Source organism: Oncorhynchus nerka, linkage group LG3 (assembly GCF_034236695.1).
Source record: "Oncorhynchus nerka isolate Pitt River linkage group LG3, Oner_Uvic_2.0, whole genome shotgun sequence".
NCBI classification, from domain to species: Eukaryota; Metazoa; Chordata; class Actinopteri; order Salmoniformes; family Salmonidae; genus Oncorhynchus; species Oncorhynchus nerka.
In genome coordinates this window covers 28751594-28777193 of record NC_088398.1, presented here as the reverse complement: position 1 = coordinate 28777193, position 25600 = coordinate 28751594, and the positions used below count along the sequence as shown (strand labels likewise).

Here is a 25600-nt window from a genome sequence, read left to right as displayed (position 1 = left end):
TAGGGTAAGGGGCCAGAACTCCCTCTTGGGAGAAACCATTTCCCCTCTCTGGTCTCAGAGTCCCAACAGGTATGTCTGCTGCTCTAGCCCACTTTAACACTGTGTGTCCCTCAAACACAAACCCACCACGTTCTGCCTTTTTCTTTTTACCTTTTGGGTGCACAGTGGTGTTTTCATGCATGAAATATCAGTATTTTTCCATGGCCGCCCCATTCAAGCCAGCTCACCAGGTTTTTCTGGGTATATTTCTCTCTCTCTTTTCAGTGGAATTCTTCAAAGTATGAACTGCAGGTTTCCTCAATGGCACTCTCTGTTTCCTCCCGTCCATTTGAAAGTTATTTGCGGTACGCACAGCATGTACGTTGACCATTAAATGAGAAGTCAGATCTGGAAATATTTTTTTGTGTAAATACAGCTAGGAAAATATTTTTTCTGAAGGTATTCAGTTCTTCACAGATGATCCAAACACACCATTTAGAGCGGTGGCCTCGTTCAAGTGTGCTTATTGACGAGGTGATGACAGAAAAGTTGCCCCTCACTCAAATATGTCCCTAACTCCAGTCAATGTGATTTCGGATTAGGATGTGCTGTGTATACGCTTCCTTAGGCAAAACAAGGAGATATAGGAGTTATAGGGACAGAACGGTAGATTGGGTTCAAGCCTCTCGGAAAATGATGAAAGAGAACATTGTTCAAAAAAAGCAGGAAAATATCCTACTCTCTCCAGGATCTTCCTCCATTTTTGTTATTGCATGTTAAATCCGAGTACCATTTAGTGAGTTGGTGAGAGAGTAAATAAACTTGAAATAAACCATGATTGAGCAATATTGAGGCAGGCAGTGCTTTCTGGCTTGGAAACTGTCCCATTTGGCAGTTTTTTGACTCTAGCTGGTCCATGTGCATGGAACCAACGTTGAAAATACGTTGAATTAACTGTGCCCAGTGAAACTGGCGTGGAAACATTGAAATGATGCATAAACAACATTGATTCAAATAATGTGTGCCCATTGGGGTGATTATGTGTTCCTATCCCCTGTTCTGTTTTTTTCTTTAGGAATTTTTCTCCCCCTAATTTAGCACTGCTTGCTTGACCTTTTCCAAAGTATTTTATGGTCTCTTCTTTAATTAAAACCTGCCATTGTTGGGCCTGTGTTACTGGCATCAATTATCTAGTATGAGGTCAGTGATGGAGAGTTATTGTGAAAAGTCTCAATTGAATGCATAGCAAAGCTATTTTTCTGCTAGCCTGTAGAAACCAAGTGTGGGGGCCTCTAACGTCAACCTCGCTCATGGTTGATACGGTCATCTATTAGTGTCTTCACCCCATTCAATGTTTCTGGGAATGGTCCATGGCTTCAATTGAGTTGTGTTGTTAAAGCTGTCTGTAGTCGTTGCTGTGTGCTCTTTTTGGTTACAAGAATGGCAGAGGTGGCTCGTATCATAAAGTTGAGTTTTGTACTTAAACGGAACTGTTAACTCCCCGACCCTCAAGCCGCTCAAGTGGTAGTGAAAAATCCTATCCCCCAAAACTAAGCCTGTGAAACGAAAGACTCGTCCATGTCAAGCTGTTTAAATAAATACTATGTAAAATGGAAGCCATTTAAGTCGAGCGGGATAAGGGAATGCCAAGAAAGAAAAGAACAAGAAATCCTCAGGGTTCCACACAGCACAGAGATTCATTTCAGGCAGGCAGCATGGACCCAGTCCCAGTTCCAGACCGACTGACATTGTAAAATAATCACTTCACATAAGTGATAGTGAAGAGTAATCCAATGGGAGGAATGTCTGTATTTCCCTTTGGTGTGCAGGTGACCAGGAAGTGGTCCAAGCTGGTGGATGAAGATCAAGAGGTTCATGGAAAGGCCTCATTATGCCCGGTTTCATTATTAAATACCTCCCAGTTGACCTTTTAAATTACAACATATTCAAGGGACTTTGGTCAGTAAGTCCCTCCAATGCAATCTAATACACCATGGCTTTGCTCCGCAGTATAACAAATTAGATGTAAATAGGATTTTTCCCAGGCTATAACCACAATGTATGTTTTTTTCTTCTAAATATACCTTTACAACAATACAAACCAACAAGAAAATCAGTTAGAGTGTGAACTAGAGTAGAATCCCGAGTGACACGGAGGAAAGGCTGGGTTAAGAAAATATCATTTGGACTGCATGTCATTTCTTCCCACTGAACACCAGTATTTGGGATACGTATTGGGTTAGATTGCTATGGATTAAAATGAGACAGGAAATATATTTTGAGAATGACACAAATATTAATTTCCACAAAGTTTGCTGCTTCAGTGTCTTTAGATATTTTTGTCACATGTTACTATGGAATACTGAAGTATAATTACAAGCATTTCATAAGTGTCAAAGGCTTTTATTGACAATTGCATGAAGTTGATGCAAAGAGTCAATATTTGCGATGTTGACGCTTCTTTTTCAAGACCTCTGCAATCCACCCTGGCATGCTGTCAATTAACTTCTGGACCACATCCTGACAGATGGCAGCCCATTCTTGCATAATCAATGCTTGGAGTTTGTCAGAATTTGTGGGTTTTTGTTTATCCTCTTGAGGATTGACCACAAGTTCTCAATGGGATTAAGGTCTGGGGAGTTTCCTGGCCATGGACCCAAAATATAGATGTTTTGTTACCCAAGCCACTTAGTTATCATTTTTGCCTTATGGCAAGGTGCTCCATCATGCTGGAAAAGGCATTGTTCGTCACCAAACTGTTCCTGGATGGTTGGGAGAAGTTGCTCTCAAAGGATGTGTTGGTCCCATTCTTTATTCATGGCTCTGTTCTTAGGCAAAATTGTGAGTGAGCCCTCTCCCTTGGTTGAGAAGCAACCCCATAAATGAATGGTCTCAAGATGCTTTACTGTTGGGATGACACAGGACTGATGGTAGCACTCACCTTGTCTTCTCCAGACAAGCTTTTTTTCCGGATGCCCCAAACAATCGGAAAGGGGATACATCAGAGAAAATTACTTTACCCCAGTCCTCAGCAGTCCAATCCCTGTACCTTTTGCAGAATATCAGTCTGTCCCTGATGTTTTTCCTGGAGAGAAGTGGCTTCTTTGCTGCCCTTCTTGACACCAGGCCATCCTCCAAAAGTCTTCGCCTCACTGTGCGTGCAGATGCACTCACACCTGCCTGCTGCCATTCCTGAGCAAGCTCTGTACTGGTGGTGCCCCGATCCCGCAACTGAATCAACAACTAGGAGATGGCCCTGGAGCTTGCTGGACTTTCTTGGGTGCCCTGAAACCTTCTTCACAACAATTGAACCGCTCTCCTTGAAGTTCTTGATGATCCGATAAATGGTTGATTTAGGTGCAATCTTACTGGCAGCAATATCCTTGCCTGTGAAGCTCTTTTTGTGCAAAGCAATGATGACGGCATGTGTTTCCTTGCAGTTAACCATGGTTGACAGAGGAAGAACAATGATTCCAAGCACCACCCTCCTTTTGAAGATTCCAATCTGTTATTCAAACTCAATCAGTATTACAGAGTGATCTCCAGCCTTGTCCTCGTCAACACTCACACCTGTGTTAACGAGAGAATCACTGATATGATGTCAGCTGGTCCTTTTTTTGGCAGGGCTGAAATGCAGTGGAAATGTTTTTGGGGGATTCAGTTCATTTGCATGGCAAAGGGGGACTTTGCAATTAATTGTAATTCATCTGATCACTCTTCATAACATTCTGGAATATATGCAAATTGCCATCATACAAATTGAGGCAGCAGACTGTGAAAATGTATATTTGTGTCTTTCTCAACTTTTGGCAACGACTGTACAGTTGAAGTCGGAAGTTTACATACACTTATGTTGGAGTCATTAAATCTTTTTTTTTCTTATCAACAAACTATAGTTTTGGCAAGTTGATTAGGAAATTTATTACGTGCATGACACATGTAATTTTTTACAAACATTGTTTACAGACAGATTATTTCACTTATAATTCACTGTATCACAATTCCAGTGGGTCAGAAGTTTACATACACTAAGCCTTTAAACATCTTGGAAAATTCCAGAAAATGATGTCATGACTTTAGAAGCGTCTGATAGGCTAATTGACATCATTTGAGTCAATAGGAGGTGTACATGTGGATATATTTCAAGGCCTACTTTCAAACTCAGTGCCTCTTTGCTTGACGTCATGGGAAAATCAAAAGAAATCAGCCAAGACCTCGGAAAAAACATTGTAGACCTCCACAAGTCTGGTTCATCCTTGGGAGCAATTTCCAAATGTCTGAATGTATCACGTTCATCTGTACAAACAATAGTAAGCAAGTATAAACACCATGGGACCACGCAGCCGTCATACCGCTCAGGAGGGAGATGTGTTCTGTCTCCTAGAGATGAACGTTCTTTGGTGTGAAACGTGCAAATCAATCCCAGAACAACAGCAAAAGACCTTGTGAAGATGCTGGAGAAAACGGGTACAAAAGTATCTATATCCACAGTAAAACGAGTCCTATATCGACATAACCTGAAAGGCCGCTCAGCAAGTAAGAAGCCACTGTTCCAAAACCGCCATAACAAAGCCAGACTACGGTTTGCAACTGCACATCGGGACAAAGATGGTACTTTTTGGAGAAATGTCCTCTGGTCTGATGAGAAAAAAATTGAGCTGTTTGACCATAATGACCATCGTTATGTTTGGAGGGTAAAGGGGGAGGCTTACAAACCGAAGAACACCATCCCAACCGTGAAGCACGGGGGTGGCAGCACATTGTTGTGGGGGTGCTTTGCGGCAGGAGGGACTGGTGCACTTCACAAAATAGATGGCATCATGAGGTAGGAAAATTGCGTGGATATATTGACATCAGTCAGGAAGTTAAAGCTTGGTCGCAAATTGGTCTTCCAAATGGACAATGACCCCAAGCATACTTCCAAAGTTGTGGCAAAATGGCTTAAGGACAACAAAGTCAAGGTATTGGAGTGGCCATCACAGCCCTGACCTCAATCCTATAGAACATTTGTGGGCAGAACTGAAAAAGTGTGTGCGAGCAAAGAGGCCTACAAACCTGACTCAGTTATCCAGCTCTGTCAGGAGGAATGGGTCAAAATTAACCCAACTTATTGTGGGAAGCTTGTGGAAGGCTACCTGAAGCGTTTGACCCAAGTTAAGCAATTTAAAGGCAACGCTACCAAATACTAATTGAGTGTATGCAAACTTCTGACCCACCGGGAATATGATGAAAGAAATAAAAGCTGAAATCATCCTCTCTGCTATTATTCTGATATTTCACATTCTTGAAATAAAGTGGTGATCCTAACTGACCTAAGACAGGGAATCTTTACTAGGATTAAATGTCAGGAATTGTGAAACACCTTAGCCAAATACATTTAAACTCAGTTTATGTAAACCTGTGTGTAAATATATATATTTATGTATAAATGTATATATTACGTGTATGTAAGTATACATTATTTATGCTAATGTTTATCTGATCACCTCCAGCTTGCATTTCCATGCACCTAAATAACACTGGAAGTCCTTTACAGATTCATGTCACCCATCTTAACTCTGACGCACATGGCCCAGCTCGAGTCAAGGATCTTTCTTCCTCAGTGTCTTCTGAGAGACATAATCCCTCATCAAGAAAATGTACATGGAGAGAGATAGTCAAAGCCCAGATAATGTCAAGGATGTCAAGAAACAAAGCATTTCTCAACGAAATGGGAAGATGCGTCTGAAGGGTGTCTGATATATTCACGACACCAAGAGACAAAAAAAAATACTATTTACGCACTATTCACATATTCTTATTCTTATATCCAGCACAGTTAAATTAGATCTTTAGAAAGAGGAGGACACGGCTCTATACATAACTGATCAACGCATTAAATCTGTTTTTGGTTTGGGAACCATGAAGAAACCTGTAGTGTCGTGTCTGGTTGAGTACAGTATGTATGTTTGTTTACCAAAAGAATAGGAGTGAATCAAATCAAACTTAATTTGATTAAAGTGCATTTAACGTTGGATTTGATTTAGTCCTATAACTTCTTCTTTAACTTAGATTTTTGTTTTGTTTTGAGATAGAGACGTGAATCCAACATGGCAATTATTCATTTGTAGACCAACTGGAATTAAAGCCAGACCAAGTCAGTGCACAGATGGAACTATCCAAACAGAAGATACATCTCCTTCAAATGTTGATATTTGGTTGCGTTGACAACCAAACAATTGAATATCACTTTTGAAGTCAAATAAATAGCCTATTAACTTGACGACAGTTAACAAATGACATGTTGGATTCACGTCTCCAACTCAACCAAAAATGAAAGTTGAAAAATGGGTTTAAGCCAAAGGCTCAAATGGAACTTTTCCAGCAGTACTGTAGATACTGCTCTTTTAAACGTAGATAATTTGTTGCGTTGTCAACCAAACACAATTCAATATTACTTTCACAGTAAATAGCCTAAAGTTAAGGCTATCTTACAAACTAATGTAACATTCAACCTCAAAAGTAGTTACACATCCATGGCCACATTTTGAGGTTACTGTAACCACAGTTGTCGTCACATGTAATCATCAAGTGTGCATGTTCAAGATGGCATGAATCGGTTGTCGCAGGTTTGTGAGATCTTCACAATCACTGTAATAATCTGTGCAGAATCTGCAATCCAGGTCATTTGGTTGTGCTATTAGATGAAGCACAGTGATTACACATTAATATGTGGTATAAATAAACATAATATCTGACATTGTATTCCTATTTGAACCTTGCCATGCTTTTAAAATGATTGAAAGCACTGTGATAAACATTGGGTGAATTATTATTTTTATTGGAATTTGATTGTGCTTTTAGATGGTTGAAATCATAGTAATATGATATTGGAAATTCAACTAACTTTTGGCTGTCTTTAAGTGGGTTAATATAGGTTGTAATCTCATTGATCAATGTCAAAATATTAGCCAATTTAAGGATATTTTAGCAATTCGGTTTACTTTTGATGCTTAAGTATATTTAAAACCAAATACTTTTAGACTTACCCGAGTAGTATTTTACTGGGTGACTTTTACTTGAGTCATTTTCCATTAAGGTATCTTTATTTTGACTATCTTTACCTTTTCCACCACTGCTGTTGGGTGCCAGTCTTCTTCTCCTCACCTCTTCCCTCCCTCAGGGATGACAGACTGCTGTTCTGTTGCTTCCATCCTCTCTTCTCTCCCCAGGGTGGTCTGCTGAAAGGGCCATAAACATGCCTTATCAGTAGCTGTTCCATTGGCCTCTGCAATGACATGCTGACGCTCTCTCTCTCTCTCTCTCATCTCTCTCTCTCTCTCTCTCTCTCTCATCTCTCTCTTCTCTCTCTCTCTCTCTCTCTCTCTCTCTTCAACTTCAATATGCATTTAATTGCATGATAACAAGGTCAATGTTGACAAAGCAAAGTGATGCATAACAATTAGGAAAGCAACAGCAACAATTCAATAAGAATTGAAAATATATATATATATATATATATATATATATATATATATATATCCAATACAAAAAATGTAATAATGGTGAACGTTCAGAAATCTAATTCAGTACATGGAGAATTTGTTTTGTTTGAAGTACTTTCCTTTAGCTTGTGGCAAGCTGTGACATATTGTGCTGCACACTAATACACATCAGACCTTTCCCACAAAAGTATAGAGTATAAGTGTCTCTTTGTTTGATCGTTCTGTGAATGGGAACATTTACATTTTTCATTTGGGGAAGAAGGAATCTCGAACCAATATGTATGGGCCAAAAGATTAGAAAGTGTACTTCAATTTCAATTTCTCCTGACCCACTGTAATGACATAGTCGCTCTGGCCAGCCATGTTTTTGTTGTGGCATCCTGTTTCAATTGCCAGGCTACGATTACTAATTATGTATTTAGTTAAAGATTAAATCTGCATTAGGTGGAAACAGCGCAGCGTCCACCCCACCACCGTTGTTATTGTTTTTGTTGCCAAGCTGAAGAGACGTTGCACAGCATAGTCAAAACTGCAGTACATATTGTGCTCTTGCAATGATGTCGGGGGGGGACTGCCAATAGTCAATGTATGTGTTCTTATTATTCACCTCCAATTAGGATTCTCCCTCAGGAGATTTCACCGCAATCCTAAAAATATAGAAACATTAATCCTGTCATCAGACTCTGGTTTACAAACAGAGATATAACATGTACATCTCTCCATATCCCCCTCTCTCTCTCGCTCTCTCTCTATTCCTGTCGCTCTCTCTCCCTCTATCTCTCTCCCACTCTCTCCCTCTCTCTCTCTCTCTCTCTCTCTCTCTCTCTGTCTCTCCCTCTGTCTGTCTCTCTCTCCCTCTGTCTCTCTTTCTCTCTCTGTCTCTCCCTCTCTCTCTCCCTCTCTCTGTCTCTCTCCCTCTCTCTCTTTTACACTGTAACTTCCTCTTTCTGCTTAAATTCATTGCAGACAGCCCCCCCCCCATCCTTCTCCTAACCTCCAAGTGATGGGTTATTCCATTTGAATAGTATTAGATGCTGTGTAAACAACTTAAAATGTTTAAGCTCTAAAAACGCCTACTTAATCTTTCTGTGATCCCTGGTTTTTGGATTTAGGCTGAGTGGTCAGGTCTTACACAAACACACCATTGAACCTCATTGGCTAATTTTCTACTGCTCTGCAAATCCGCTCTCAGATTCACAGACGGCTCTGAAGTCGCCAGTTGTCATTGACAAGCGTGACATTTGGGTAACTCTTGTTTGCGTTTTCTGTGTAAATACTGACTAGCCAGCCCAGAGTGGGATCATTTCTAAAAGACGGAGACATGAGATGAGCCAAGACTCCCAGGCACCATGGCGACAGCGTGGATTTGGAGAGTGTAAGGTAGACTGTTAGAAAAAGAGAGACCCCATAATGATTGTCTACTGTCATTGGGTTAGGTACCTGTGGAAGAGAGACCCCATAATGATTGTCTACTGTCATTGGGTTAGGTACCTGTGAAAGAGAGACCCCATAATGATTGTCTACTGTCATTGGGTTAGGTACCTGTGAAAGAGAGACCCCATAATGATTGTCTACTGTCATTGGGTTAGGTACCTGTGAAAGAGAGACCCCATAATGATTGTCTACTGTCATTGGGTTAGGTACCTGTGAAAGAGAGACCCCATAATGATTGTCTACGGTCATTGGGTTAGGTACCTGTGAAAGAGAGACCCCATAATGATTGTCTACGGTCATTGGGTTAGGTACCTGTGAAAGAGAGACCCCATAATGATTGTCTACGGTCATTGGGTTAGGTACCTGTGCTGGAAGCGGAGAGGAGCAGAAGTAGTAGGCCAGTGTGGTGGGGGCTAATGATCTCCCCTGTGTGTAAGAGGAGAAACCTTCTCTGCTGTAGAGCTCATCTGAGGCCAAGCCCTCCATCGCACTATCATCAATCATACACTTAGCTAAACGTCTCAGAACAGGCCCCGAGCACTTGCCTTGCCTTAGCCAGGCTGCAAATGCTTCTCATTGGAAAACCACTTGTGTGTGTGTCTGTTTCCGTGTCTGTACAATTGTGCAATGCATACGGTACCTTTTTTCAGCCTATGAAAAAAGTTGTGACTTGTTATACAGTATTAGTATTTCAGTATTAGTAGTATTTCAGTATTTCAGTGTCCATATAAAGTAACATGGCTAGATGAAAGCTAGAAGGCCTGTGAGGTCTTCGTCAGCCATTAAAGAGCTATGGAATCGGACAGAGAGTGATAGGCAGCAACTTTGTGCTCAGCAGCCACCTCAGAGTGTGTCCACAGGTTCTGTCTAACCCAGTGTGGTTGTGAAGTGAACACACAGGGCTGTGGACCAGGTTCTGTCTAACCCTTAAGTGTGGGTCTGTAGATTTTGTCTACCCCAGTGTGGTTCTGCAGTGTGGTTCTGTAGGGAACACACAGCTCTGTGGACCCCCTGGCCGTCTCCGTCTGGGAACCATGTGTGGCGGTCGGTTTGGTCCTCCTGTAAAACGATGCACTGAGAAGTGTGACTGCCCCAAATCCGTTTGGGAGGAAGCGCGGCCGCCTGTCTGTAACACACACCGTCCGTGACACCAACAAGCTCAAGCTAGGATTCGCTTGATGTGTTTGTGTGTGTGTGTGTCAAATCAAAGTTGATTCACATGACAGAATACAACTAATACAAGCCATACAGAATACAGAATACAAGCCATACAGTGAAATGCTTACATTCAAGTTCTTACTTACAAGCTCTAGTGTGTGTGTGTGTGTATATGTGTACTGTGTCACACAGAATTTGCCTGTTTACAGTCAGAAAGCCAAGAGATTTAGGTGCTAGCAAAGGCTATCCGCTGATCACATCTGACTCTGGTCCGTGTTTGTTGATTTGGAAAACCAATATCCCCCAACAAATTTCTGGATGTTTGTGTGCCTGTCAGACATACCCCGCTCCCTCTCCTGCTGCCATCATCACGCCAGTTTGCGGAACACAGGCTGACAGACTCCTCTCTTATGGAGTGCGCTCCTTTTCCTCCCCAGAGAAGTTCACGGGACAGGCCTCGTCCAAACCGAACAGCAAGTGATTTGCCTCTGCCACCACACTCGACCAAACCTCTTGAATGCTCTCGCGAAACAAAAAGGAGATGATTTGTAGATGATGATTCCGGAGTCCTGATGATTCCGTGGCAAATCCGGAATGGGGCCGATGATTAACAGGCAAACTCCGGCCCGGGTTAATGTAAATGTGAGCCGCCAAGTGATAAATGTGAGCCGCCAAGTGCTTTCCTAGGGCAGATGGAGAGCACTAATTGGCTGCTGGCCTGTCAGAGTGATTATGCGCGCCCCACGCGGCAGCCTGTTGTGACTGCGAGAGCCATGGCCTAATCTTCATTTAATTAGCCCGCACGGCACGGCCGACACGGTAGCCACTAAGTGGGGCCTTCAGAAGTGCCGCGCCTCCTCGCGGCCACAGGGGCAGCTCTGTCCCCCTCTGACATCTACCATTCGCCACTGTTCTCCAGAGCTGGTGACACGGTGACATGCATTAACTATGTAATGTATCTGAAATGATTCATTAAGATTATTCATTAAGATGTGACGAGTCAGGATATTCAGGGAACCGGTAGCTCTCGGTGATAATGAGGCCGTCGTTGAGCGCTGTGTGGCATTCATTTCACCTCTGAGCTTGAGATTTGAGATCTATTGGAATGGCGAGGTAGAGAGGTTAGAGAGTGTTTACTGCCGTGTTTCTGAGACTCAGATAGAGGGTCAGAAGGAAAGACATCAACCTGCCATTGGATTGGCCGGGACCTCTGCAGCCCTGGGCCAATGGCAGTTATAGCCATACGCTGCGGTCGCACTCACAAGTTAACACACAAGTTCTGCTTTCAGTCATCCTCAGTCCCCACCAGTCGCTGCCGTAGATCATTCCTTTTCCTATAAGCACTTATTATATTATTTCTTGCGTCTCTTAACCGGATGGGAATTGATTATCCAAGCGCACAGCCAATCAACACTTGATTTATACTGACGGTTCCCTGACCAAACTTTGGGTTTATTTTTCTGCCTCTCGAGCGTTTTTCGCGGTGTTAAATCTTCCACAGGAGGAGAAAGTCATTACCAGTAGTCTCCGGTCCTTCTCTGCCGTGGTTGCATTCCTCAAAGGAGGCTTCGGAGGAGGGAGTCTCTGATTAACTCCCCACAAAGTGCCCTGCTCCCTGACCAAAATAAATATGGCCGCTGTCATTTTGTCAGCAACTGTCTTCGGAGAGCAATATTTGAAACACCCCATGATCCTTGCTGGCTTTTATATGGAGAATCCATCGTCATACCACAGGCATGAGCCATAAACATGTGGAGGCCTTTCAAAGACCAGGGGGGTGGAGGAGGAGGGGGTGCATTAGTGCTCACTGGGGCTCCATACTCCACGTTATTGTCATCTGGTCGGTTCCAAGCAGGAAGAACGAGGGAGGGGGGGGGGGCTTTTGTTCTCCCACTCATTGGCCCGACAAACTAGTCGTTTTACCGAACGGACTCGCTAGGCGCATGTAGTCACATTACAGCATGGAAATCCCAGGCATTTCTCTCGTTCATTTTAACGGCGATGACCATGTGAATTATTGCTTTGGTTTTCTGACGTGAGGCGAGGACGTTTAGGGGCGCGTTAAGACGAAATCTGACACGTTGAATGATGAAACATCCACGGAACAACGGACTATGACTGGGTTTAAGCAAGATGATTTGTGTGTCACGGAGTAGCCCGTCCAGGTGCCTGACTGCTTCTCTGTTTTGGACCGTGTGTATGTAAACGAGTATGCGTGTCTGTCCATGGCAGTGTGCGTAGAGCGAAATAGCACGGATCAGGAAAGCCTCCCTGTCTGAGGTTCTGGCTGGGAGGAAATGAGGCGGCACATGCCTAAACAGCAACAGCCCCATCAAAAACAGAACGTACACAAACAAACAAAGTGGCAGCACACTGGAGGGGGAGCAGAGCAGAAGGAAAACGTTTCAAGTCCCCATCAACATGTTTCACAAGTGGGAGACACGTACTGTCACAGTTTGATGTTGTCCATGACATCGTTAGGGCTGTAAAGTCAGGTTCTCTGCTGAGGGTTCATTTGGTTTGTCGGTGCTTCAACAGACTCGCATTGAGGGGATGTGTTCAAATGTAAGTAACCTTCTCCATGGCCCCTGTGAGGGCCCTAAAGCCCCCAGTGTGGCCCCTGCCCGGGATGCATCTCTGTCTGCCAGACCTCCAGCTCTCTGACTGTGGCCCGCACACGCTTCCATCACCACATACAGACTACACATAGCATACCAACACACACACACATCTTAGCACACACACGTACACACACACGTGCAAACACGTACACAGACACAATCAGACAAACAGACCTCAAGCAGAAAAGGACATAGTGTAGCTTATGTTTATCTACTCTACTCTACTCTTGTCTTCTCTCTCTCTCTCTCTTACACTCAAGCATACACACATTTCAGACATGCAAGCACTATATGACAAAGACAATCGGAATGACAGACAATGTGCAGTGCACACAACACAGGAGAACATTTTAGTGTGGTGGTAGTTGTGCACATTTTCTAGGGGAACATTGGCATGCCCGCGTCCGCCCCCTTGAGTGTGCTGGCTGTAAGGAGAAGGGAAGGGGGCCGGCTGGGAACATCTGGTGCACAGTTGCACCGGCTCAGCCACCAGAAGCCCCTCTACCTCCCCCTCCCACTCTCTCCCCTCTTTCTCGCTCTCTCTCTTACTCCCCCCTCTAGCTCTCTCTCCCCCCTCCCACTCTCTCCTCTCACTCTCTCACTCCCCCTCTATCTCTCTCTTCCCCCCTCCCCTCCCACCTCTCCATCCACCTCTGGCGGGCCTGGTCTTCATAGAGACATCACAGCTTTTAATTAGAGCCTGATGATTCACAGAGAGAGGCTGCGGCTTTTGACCCACTCATGTCCAGGAGCTTGGACCCAGGGAACAGACACACAGACACAACAAAGCAACAAGTACAGGCCTACCAGCTGCTGCGCTGTGTGTGTGTGTGTGTGTGTGTGTGTGTGTGTGTGTGTGTGTGTGTGTGTGTGTGTGTGTGTGTGTGTGTGTGCGTGTGTGCGTGTGTGTGTGTGTGTGCGTGTGCGTGTGCGCGCGAGCATACGTGCGTGTGTGCGTCGGTGTTTGTGAACACAGACAAACACAGGGAAGGAGAAGCAGAGCACTTAAGTTGAGGCCCGCTCATAAAGGTTGTACTCAGCTCAGCACACGAAGGCAATACGCCATGGGCTCTGAGGAGACGGCAACCGTTTGGGCTGTCTGTAACTGTACTACGTGTTTTATTACACGGCTGAGGTGAGGGGATGGCTGTCGTTTACAGGCTCCTAACCAATTGTGCTATTTTGTGTGTTATTTTGTACATAATGTTTCAGCCTCGTTATTGTTATGTCATTGAGTTACTTTTTTCAACTTTAGTTTATTTAGTCAATATTTTCTTAACTCTTGTTTTCTTAACTGGATCGCTGGTTAAGGGCTTGTAAGTAAGCATTTCACCGTAGTACCTGTTGTATTCGGGGCATGTGACAAATAACTTTTGATTTGATTTGAAATGTGATTGTGGATATACACAAAGGAAAACTTGAGAAACCATAGATCCTCCCATGGCTCATCCGACCTCTCAGACCTCTATGTGAATTACTCAAAAGGGAGTTTGACCAATCCCAGGTGCCCTATCGTTGATGTTTTAAATCCCCTGTAAAGTGCACCTAGTTTGCTTCGTTGGTGGCAGGCTTTGGGATCATAACCCCACCCCAATAGGCCTTGAGGCTGGGTATTGCCGTTGAATGGAATCACGAGTTACTCGATGAGCATCATGCTGTCATACCTCTCTGGGAGGATGTTGTTGCCTGAAATACACAACCCTCTCTCTCATTCTCGGTGAGACCCTGAAACGGACGTCGAAATGGACATGGCACTGTAATCAAAGGAGGCTAAAGAACAAACCCATCAAATGTTTTCCACGTGTCAAGACGTCAGGATAGCCCCCTGTTTGTGTTTGACCGAGTGGAGGGGTAATTGGGAGTATTATTGACAGACGGGGAGGCGGCTGGTGCCTGGGTAGGAGAGGAGACTACAGCAGCGGCCTATAGCTGGACCATACGGGATCTGTGAGATCTGTCAGCTTCAGTCAGCTGTCTGCTTGACTGGCGCGTGACAGGCTTCTGATAGAGCTCAGGCCTTAGTGAGGATCAGGGACTACTGAGAGCGGACTGCTCTGGGTCTCTAACGGAAACACACACACACACACACACACAACAGGAGCTCTGCTAGGACATCAAACAGACTGAGACTTCAAGGCTCAAATTAGACTTTGTCTAGTCGAAAGTAACTATTTTTACAAAATGGTTTGTAGTGTTTTCACACTTTGTGAGTGCAAGGAGATGGGGTGAAAACCGTCCAGAGTTGCCCAAACAATCCAAGAAGATAAAAACACAAAAACAAGGTTATATCCTTGAGTCCTTTGTCATCCGCTAGAGCATGGGGATTGTGCCATGATTTCCACAGGTTTAGCGTCTAAGCCCGTCTGATTTAGCATGGCTCCCTCTTCGTTAGGGCCTAGTTCCTCTTCACGGGACAGTTGTGCTCCGTGTCCAGACATGGGGGGGGATTTCCTCCCCTCCCATTCATTTTCCCAGAGGAGAAGGGGATAAAGTGCAGGATCGGGGGATGAAGGGACATGGTGGAGAAATTAGGTATAAAGCAGTGAATCATGCTGGACAATTTCCTCCTAGATCCCCCCAAACCCCCCAGGCCAAGGGGGGCTGTTGCAGGCCAGGGAGAGGAGAGCACACACACATGCCCCAGACAGCCGACAGCCTGTGTGACAGACTCTGAGTCGCCCCTTATGCCCCCTTGGTGTCCTCACAAGGCAGACACGATATTCTTTATGGATGTATGATGCACTGTTGACACAGCCTTGATATTTCAGTGAATGTGAGCCCCTCTGTCTGGAAGAGAACACACTCCATCGTGTGTGGGTGCGTGCGTGCTTGTGTGTGTCTGCACTATAATACATACGTACTCAGCAGGGCTCATGATGGTGTAAGTACAGTATATCTGACACCATTTATTTGCGTGTGCGTGTAAGGAAGGGTCTTCCAGATGGCACCGTGAGCGTTAGCAGAAGAACCCTCCGCCTTGTGGCCCCACAAAAAGATATCCCACCACCCAGACCACGTATTGCCTGCCCCCTCTCCCTGTTCTGCTGCCCACTTTGGGCCCCTGACCCCTGACCCAGGCCCACTCAACACCCCCGACCCAGGCCCACTCAACCCCCCCTGCAGGCAACAGGAAATGCATCTTCACCACCCTGAAATGAAAAACAAATGTTCCATCCAATGTTTAATCCTTGGTGCGAGGAGGTCACCTCCTTGGCAGGACTACGCACGTTTTGCCATTTCGGTGCTAGCGAGCATGCTTTTCAAAGTATACAGTTATGACTGGGTAGGTCACGGTGCTCTGGAGTGTGAGTTCCTCATTCTCTTTAGTTGGTTTTAAAAGGCAACAGCAGAGTGTGTAAAAGTGCACTGCCAAGTCCTGTTTTTATGAGCTTTTACTGTTTAATGGCATGGCGTAAGATAATGAATCGCAGAGGCAATCATTGTACTTCTACTCCAAACAAAGGGAGAGTCAAGAATGCAACCAAGTCAGCGCCATGTTTCCCCGTTTTAAAATGGTTTGTTTCGTTAGGGAATTACCCTGCGTCTATCAATTGACATGTAACGGTGCGATGGAACGAAGATCAATGATTCTGTTTCTACCCCCCAAGGCACCTTTCTAAGGCATGCGGGAAATATTTACATAAAATAGATTCAATTAAATGAATGAGTGAGATCAAATCATTTATTGTGACCTGGAAATGGAAGACGCCCCACAATGACAGCATGAGAATGAGAGCCCCACCCTCTCCTCTGCTATGTGACTGAAGTGGAACGTAATTGACATCTCCCCTATTATTCCAGCCACGATGATAAATGTGTAATATTCTACCCATAGTCCCCTTGATCTTTTAATTGGACCCCCGGCCCACTTTTACACCACCCCCTGGTTTGCTACAGCTATCCACAGCTCGCTAACACTCACACACACACACACGCTCGCAACCAGCACACACACTAGCTGAGCCACACACACACTGAAGCACGCAAACACATACGCACACGTGCATGCAAGCAAGCATGTCCACAGACACACACACACACACACACATAACGACAGAGCTATTTTGCCCGTCTGAAATGAAACGCAACATTTAGCCATTCATTATAGTTAACTAAAGCTAATTATTCCTCCTTGTCAGCAGCTCCGTGTATTTAGGCCCAGATGTGTGTGTGTGTGAGTCAGTCGGGGGGAGCGATAGCAGACTGCAGATGAATTTGAGTTTCAGGCGTATCAGACACGGTGGCCTAGTCATCACGCCTGCACTCTGCGTGGCCCTCTGCCGTTGCCGTGGTGACACCATCCGTAAAGTAGAGCCAGAGGTGGTGAGCAAGCACCGATTTTAACCCGGAGAGGGGTACCGTTCAGGGGAGCAGAGTTGCGAGTGACTCTGCAGAGGTTTCAGTTTTGATTTCCACAATTGGGGCCTGGTCTGCTGGCTTGCCTATGTTAAGGTTGTTGGCGGTGTGGTGTTAGCGGTTAGCCAAATATTGACCAAATATTTACAGGTAGCTCTCTCATTAGCACAGTCTAAGCATACAGACTCAGTGTTGACAGATCAGAAACGGACCGAGCGTCGACTGAAAGTTGAATGTGGTTTCATCGTCAGACAGTGTCCTTCCCTCAATGCTGGACCATTCCTAGATACCGGACCAGTCCTGGATACCGTTCCAGGGGAACGTTCCATTGTCTTTGTCACAGTCACTCAGCAGCTCCAAGGAGAAGAACCCCAACTCCATATTACCCACCGGGCAGATTAATCACGGTGTCAGTCATGCATTATTTGCCGGGGCTTCTCCCTGCTAAAGACGTTAATCTCCGAGTTGGGTTTTCGATTTGACTTATTGTCAGCAAAAAAAGAGCTTCAAAGGCGGGACCGGTGGACTAACCTGCTGCTTAATCTCCCGACAGAGCCTCCGTCGCATAGATGAGAAAATAATGACCCACCTAATCCCAACATTAGCTTTTTAAATCGGAATGCGTATGTTTTAAATCATTCCTGCTAAGCAGGATGGGTGATTGTAAGCAGAGCACTGGGGGAAAGAGAATGAGAACAGAGAAGAGTGAGAGAGAGAGAAGAGAAAGTACGATTCGGAGTAATCTTGTTAGGATAAATGATGCTGTGCAGAGAGGCTCTTGTCATCCTGTTGGCAAGACGGACTTGTTCTCATAAAATATTGTCCTCTCTGGACAAAGAGGGCGTGTTGTTTTTGCCGGCACATCTCTGTGTATCTTTCCCTGTTCTCAACTATTTCCCCTTTTTTCCCCTTCCAATTTCCCTCCATCTCTGTCTCTCTCTCCCCTCTCTCGCCCTCTTTCCTACCTTTCTCTCTCTCATACACTGTCACTCAAAAGCCCCCCCTACATTTCTTCCTTTTCTTCATCCTCATCCTCCCCCCTGTCTCTTCCCTAGTACTCACTCTCTAAACTCTCTGTCACTTTTAGATCATATCTTTTCATGTGAACATCTGTAGACCTTGGCTCACCATATGTCCTTACCATTTTACATATCCACACACACACACACACACACACACACACACACACACACACACACACACACACTGTCCATGCAGTGTATCTTATTCCAGACAGTAGAGCTCATCGGTGTGAGTGAGATGAGCTGGCTACAGATATGTTCCCCTTCACAGCATTATAAAAGTATGTGTGAGGAGGCCTTTAATGGCTGCTAATCCAATTTCTGCCACTGAAATCAAATCTCGCTGGCGCCAGTAGTCCCCTCCTTCCCTCACAAATAATGGCTTTCGCTTTGGCATGTTTATGAAGAAGATGAGCCGCCCAAAAAATTCCAGCTTTTACCGTACTAAATCCACCAGAATCTTCTTCGGAATTGTTTTGACCCTCAACCCCCCTTCTCTTAAGAAACGTATTAATTGATGGTCTCAGGATGATTGCGGCGTTTACTGGCGGGATGAGGTAACAAACAGGAGAGGAGAGGGTTTACTTCAGAGGGGGAACCCATTTACCGTTTGTCTTAATGCCTTCTCAAGGTTGGTCCCATCGATTTCCTCCAACCGCAAGCGGAGCAGATAAGGTTAGGCCTTCGATTGGTGCATTGCCTGCTGGAGCCCGAGCACTGGGTGGATGAAGTCACTTGGCCGTGCCGTCAGTCAGTACACACACACACACACACACACACACACACACACACACGGTGGTCATGGCCTCAGTGATTATATATTTGCATGCAGGTACACACTCCCACAGTGGCAGCCACCAGGTCCGTATCAAAATAATCATCCCTTTCCTTTTCTGTCTCTATCGAGGTCTGTTTTTGTCAATGTTCTCATTGAATTGAGCCCATTCTTTGGCAGCGTGAAGACCACAACATTGACCTAATGATGCAACAAAACAATTTTTTTTTTTTTTTTTTTTACATAATTCAAACACTCACTCATTGTAAAGAATACATTTTCTCCGGTTTATTTGGTTCTCCAAAACAAAGTTATTGGATTTGGAGATAGGTGAAGGGAGTTTTGGCTCCGTCTTACTCCCCTGTATAAAATGTTATTGTGATTCAATTAGACAAGTTGAATGGACCGCAACTCAGAGTGCCATATCTCCTGAGAGATAGCATAGTGTTATTGTTACTATACAACAAGCCTACAGAACAGCATTCCTGTTTGGATATCTGGCTATGTCTCAATTACCATCCGAGATGGACAGAGAGAGAAAGAGAGGGATGCGAATGAGAGGAAAGCGCGCGCGCGCGCGAAAGAGAGAGAGAGATGAGAAATGGAAAGTGATGGATCTCAACCGGACTGGTCCTGGAATATCCCAGTCAGCAGAGGTCAGGGTGGAACTCCCACCCCAGTGCCTGTAAGGGAAGTCTAATCTGCCTCTGCCAGGTGCTTTGACACTAGAGGGTCCAAGACACATGTCTTAAAGACCTTGAGCTGATATGGAAGAGCGTACATATCCTCGTCTTAGACAAACACACAGATACAAAGCAGGCTTGGAGCGCATTCCAGGTCTTTCTTCAGGTAGCAAGAACTTTACCAGAACCAGACCTGGCTCATGCAGTGAGACCAAGATTGAGCTTCCTCACACACAGGTACAAATACTAATGTACACACACACACACCACGTCTATAATACACACACACACAGTGATAATGGTGGGGTCATCCTCTGCTACCACAACAGCTTCTGCTTTTCATTCAAAACTACAAAACATTTAGATTTGCTTATAAATGTTCTGTTTGTTTGTTCAATTTACTCTGACTACGAACCTGTCCACATGCAAAGCTTTAGTTGGCAGATTGTATCTACAAAAAACAAACAAACATTATGCAATTAACGATTGTGGCCAAAACTGGAAAGAAAATGGGGGGGGGGGGGGAAACTTAATGTATTTAATGAATCGAAAGCCATTCTTCAATTTTGGCAGCAAGTTTCAATTCTGGGTCAGTGTGGGGTAAAACAAAAATAGCAAAAATGATTTGAAGATTTATTTTCCTTCCAAGGCAAATTATCTGTACTCGCTCTAAGATTTATGAATTTGTTCCTTGTTTGGAAAGTAATCGAGTTGACTTCTTAATCATTTATTTCCTGGCAAATTAAACTTTTTTTTTTTGTTCCTGATGGAAACTCTGGCTTGCATAATCATCTTAAGTGATTACATTGGTTGTAAATATGACATCATAAAAGCGTTGTGTATTCACTCTGTGTTACACCCTGGTAAATGCTAAAAGTGAAAGAGACAAGACCCTGAGATGATGTGCCATCTCACGAGCCTTATATCAGATGCACAGGAGGGCGGAAGATCTACGTTCTCTTGGTATTGGTTGCCCTCTAGCTGTCAGCCTAGAGAACTCTTGTCTGGTTATGAAATAGAACCCAGCCTGGTCCATGCTTTCATGGACACGGTGGTCAAACAGATACAGAAGAGTTCATCAGCTCACTTGGACAGCTCTGATGACATTCCCGGACGTTTTGGTTTTTACACTTCACATTGTCCTGGAATAAACGAGATATTTTGAGATATGAGAAACGTAATAATGACGTGAGGAAAACAGACCTCGGACCTGGGACAAATACATAACATGTCAAGGTAATAGTTTTTTTTTTTTTAAACCCATTGGTTACGTTGGACTGGGGGGAAACCAAATGAAGCACGGCTCAAGCTTTTGAAAGGGTTTGACAAAGTGTGTATATTTTGACCCAGGGTCTGGAGGCAGCGTTGACTTACTTACATCTTATAAGATGAGCAGTACTGTGACATGGAATCACGGTCTATGTAATGCCATGGAGATGTGTAAACACATTTTCCATGAACATGCTGTAGTCATGTTTGTGTGTGGTGTAAGACATGTGTTATGCAGTTCACAAACATCTTAAAGCCGTGTGGATTATATCTAGGAAATCTATACTGTTAAGCGTGAGCTCTCACACATTTATTTGCGCTACACACAAACAGCCTAATGGCTCCAAGGAATGGCCCATGTGGGCCTAACTCAGCTACAGAGGTATTTTTAATTCAGCAAGGTGTACTTTATAGCCACCAAAATGTAATTTGTCTTGAGTTGATCGTAATTGAAGGCTGTGGTCCGAAATTGACTTGAGCGTTATGCCTGCACTAGCAGTCATAACCATACAGTAGCTTACCCAAAGAATCGAAAGCGACATTTACTAAACGAGCATAGCAACTTTGCTGTTAATGTTTTTCAGTTGGAGGTCACGGAAAGTTCAGAGCAAGATGTTTGTTTTCCTCACGAGATGTGATTTTAAAGCCTTTATGCTCTGAAGAGGGATTTTTTTTTTAATAAGATATTGGGTACAGGCAACATTATTTTTCGCCCTCGGAATGGCCGATGTGACCAACAATAGCTAGCTAGATTGAATTAATTGCAGGAAATGGCTGTGAAATGTGGACGTGACATTGTTTGACATTTGTGCAACTGTAAAATTACTCTCGTTAAAAACAGATATCTTTTTTTCTAATTTTATACGTCCCCATTTCTTGGAAATAATATTTTCAAATATATTTTACAGTGTATATTGAGATGTTCAATTGAACCAGACTTTTTTGGGGCGGCTTTAAATGGGCGGCGTTTGGCCAGGCCATATGAGAAGGTAATTAGAGGTAATTCTGCCACATATGACACACTTTAGCCTTATTTTCCTGAGTGAAATGGCATTAGCAAGTGCAATAATAGGACACGGAGCCAAGTTTTGCAAATCTACCATTGAGACATCCATTTATGTAGCATTTTTCTGTATTTTCCCCCCTCGGCGAACCATAGCATGCCTTGTTTCTTGCTGTGCCAAATCAGGATCCAGATAGCATCTCATCATCCAAGCCTGACTCTAGTTTAACCCCCCCCCCCCCCCCCCACACACTATCAGATTTAATTTTTCCTCAGATCACTTACCCACTCAAAACCAGCAGAGCTATGCCACTGGGCAGAGGGGTTGGCAGGAGGATTGTGCCCTCCCCCACCACCACCCAAAGCCAACCTGTATCCAGCCCCATCACTTCTCCCCCTCTTTACTTCTCTCTCTCCGTCTTTCTCACACACTTACACTCACTCACACACACACACACACACACACCTCGTTATATCATTTGTGTCCTTTGGCAGACAAACTGTTGCCTTTTGGTGCAGTCGCCTCTGTCATAGCGAACCATGGGTACCGAGGTATCACCGCACACGGTTCCAATAGCACAGATTGCCAACATGCTTTGCCCCACACCAATGACACCTGGGATACATTAAGTTACATTAACCCTGGGCTTGCGAACGAGGATTTTTCCAGTTCGGAAAGAGTGTTATGCAATTTCCCCAGTTTCTCTCCCCCCTGTGTACCCTAGCAGAGTGAGTGGAAGTGATAGAGAGAGAGAAAGAAAGCAAGCGAGAGGGAGAAGTGATGGGGCTGAAAAAAGGCAGAATCCTCCTGCCAGTCCCTCTGCCCAGTGGCATAGCTCTGCTGGTTGTGAGTGGGTAAGGAGGGAACCAAGATATATGGTATATACACTACCATTCAAAAGTTTGGGGTCACTTAGAAATGTCCTTGTTTTTGAAAGAAAAGCGACTTTTTTTGTTGTCCATTTAAAATAACATCAAATTGATTAGAAATACAGTGTAGACATTGTTAATGTTGTAAATGACTATTGTAGCTGGAAACGGCTGATTTTTATTGGAATATCCCAGGCCCATTATCAGCAACCATCCCTCCTGTGTTCCAATGGCACGTTGTGTTAGCTACTCAAAGTTTATAATATTAAAAGGCTAATTGATCATTAGAAAACTCTTTTGCAATTATATTAGCACTGCTGAAAACTGTTGTCTGATTAAAGAAGCAATAAAACTGGCCTGCTTTAAACTAGTTGAGTATCTGGAGCATCAGCATTTGTGGGTTCGATTACAGGCTCAAAATGGCCAGAAACAAAGTACTTTCTTCTGAAACTTGTCAGTCTATTCTTGTTCTGAGAAATGAACAGAGTTCCTCTGTCCAGTGTCTGTGTTCTTTTCCCCATCTCAATATTTTCTATTGGCCAGTTTGTGAAATGGCTTTTTCTTTGCACCTCTGCCTCGAAGGCCAGCATCCCGGAGTCGCCTCTTCACTGTTGATGTTGAGACTGGTGTTTTACAGGTACTATTTAATGAAGCTGCCAGTTGAGGACTTGTGAGGCGTCTGTTTCTCAAACTAGACACTCTAATGTACTTGTTTTCTTGCTCAGTTGTGCACCGGGGCCTCCCACTCCTCTTTCTATTCTGGTTAGAGCCAGTTTGCGTTGTCGAGATTTTCAGTTTCTTGGCAATTTCTCGCATGGAATAGTCTTCATTTCTCAGAACAAGAATAGACTGACAAGTTTCAGAAGAAAGGGCTTTGTTTCTGGCCATTTTGAGCCTGTAATCAAACCCACAAATGCTGATGTTCCAGACACTCAACTAGTCTAAAGCAGGCCAGTTTTATTGCTTCTTTAATCAGACAACAGTTTTCAGCTGTGCTAATATAATTGCAAAAGGGTTTTCTAATGATCAATTAGCCTTTTAAAATGATCAACTGGATTAGCTAACACAACGTGTCATTGGAACACAGGAGTGATGGTTGCTGATAATGGGCCTCTGTACGCCTATGTAGATATTCCATAAAATCCTGCCGTTTCCAGCTACAAAAGTAATTTACAACATTAACAATGTCTACACTGCATTTCTGATCAATTTGATGTTATTTTAACGGACGTTAAAAAAAATGCTCTTCTTTCAAAAACAAGGACCCCTAACTTTTGAACGGTAGTGTAAATACATTAGCAGGTTTTAGAGACACCAAAGGGACGTGTTCCCTTTTTACATTGATGCACTGCTTTTCTAATAGGCTCTCTTTTCCTTCTTGTCTTTCTGTTTCAGGAGAATCAGGGAAGCACCGACCCAAAGAACCAAAGAAGAAGTCCAACAAGCAGAGGCTCCGGTTCCAGGCCCAGAACCAGCACAGTGACCACCTGGCCTCCATGAGCTCCAGCCAATAGAGGACTGGAACCCCCCCCCCCCCTCCCCTTGGAACCTAAACAACACAAAGCTGCTAGCTGCTGCTCCACAAATCCCCCCCACCCTCCGTCAACCCCGTCAACCCACCCTCCTACCCCAGCACACAGTCACACTACACCCTATTAATGACCCTACACATGTCTATGGTTGTAGTAAAGTACACATATGCCCTCTGTCCCTGTCTCTCTCTGCCTTCTGCTGCTTCCCTCGTACCGTAGAGTACCGCATCGTAGTGTACCGCTGACAGATCAGCCAATCAGCTTCCTCCTTTGAGCCCACTGTGACATCATAGAACTCATAGAAACATTTGTTCCCTTTGCTCACACGTCATGTACGTCTGGTTAGAACAAACCAAACGAGGGGCGACCGACACACACACACAGACGGACGGACTGAGGACGCGAAGGAGCAGAAGGAGAATGAGGAATGAGATGGATGTTGATAATAGTGATGACGGTCCAGCTAAGGGGGCAATGGAAGACGTCGAGACGACGATTCCGACGGAGAGAGGAAGAGCGTGCAAAGAGATGGAATGAGAGGATGATCAAGAGAAGAGCAGAGATTTGGCAGAAGCAACGAGGGTGACGGCTCTAAGTGACATCTTTAAATCATTTAGACTTTTCTGTATTTATTTCAAAGCCAACTCGTATTTTCCCCCCATCGGAGGCGGTGTGTTCCATGTACTGCCTGTTTGTTCACTATGTACATTTTTGAGAGTCATGTTAAGGAATACCATTGCATAGTTGCAATGTATTTTATTCTCAGCACAAAATGTTTACGTCCAGAACCGCTTCAGCTCTCTAACTGTACGGTGTGGATAAATAAATGTAGTTGTTTGACTTAGCATGGCAAAAAAACTCATGTGTACATAGTTGATGAGTTTATCCAATTATAAAACCTATTACTGTGTTTTCGGTATTGACTCTCCTTCAGCGTTCTAAATGTTTTAGTGAAAAGGTTGTAATATCAAGCCACAGTTTCAAAAAGATTGAAAACAAAGTAATAAACATAGCCACCACATAGCTATTACATTTATATGGTATATATTTGATTTATTTATTGATTCTATTTTGTACTTTTGTGTTCGTGACAATTTTGTCTCATACTGTTACTACTCTGTGCTGAAATATGATTTGAATCCCACAATACAGATATCTTTAAAAGAGCCTCTTGTTTGTGTCTGGTCATGCGAAACAGTTTGAGTGTTGCATCGCGTTCATTTGGTCTCATCTACCGATTTCAATGTTTCAAAAAGGGCAAAATAAAATGCGGACTTCGTTTGATATTCAGGATTCAACAAATATATGGTCATAGGACGACGTGTGTGCATTTGCTTTATTAAAATGCATGTCATGTGACTGTCGTTGTAGCTTTTCAGTATTATTGTTCATGAATAGCTAAGAGCGGTAGCTT

The 25600-nt window shown here is 44.0% G+C and overlaps 1 protein-coding gene across 1 annotated transcript in view; it reads left to right on the top strand.

Moving 5' to 3' along the window:
- Nucleotides 1-25350, top strand: part of LOC115106313 (R-spondin-2-like) — a 75626-nt gene extending 50276 nt beyond the window's left edge. The window contains exon 5 of the mRNA XM_029628914.2: nt 24050-25350. Coding sequence (XP_029484774.1) covers nt 24050-24168 — 119 coding nt within the window. The 3' untranslated portion in view covers nt 24169-25350. The remainder of the gene's footprint in view (nt 1-24049) is intronic.
- Nucleotides 25351-25600: the final 250 nt, after the last annotated feature.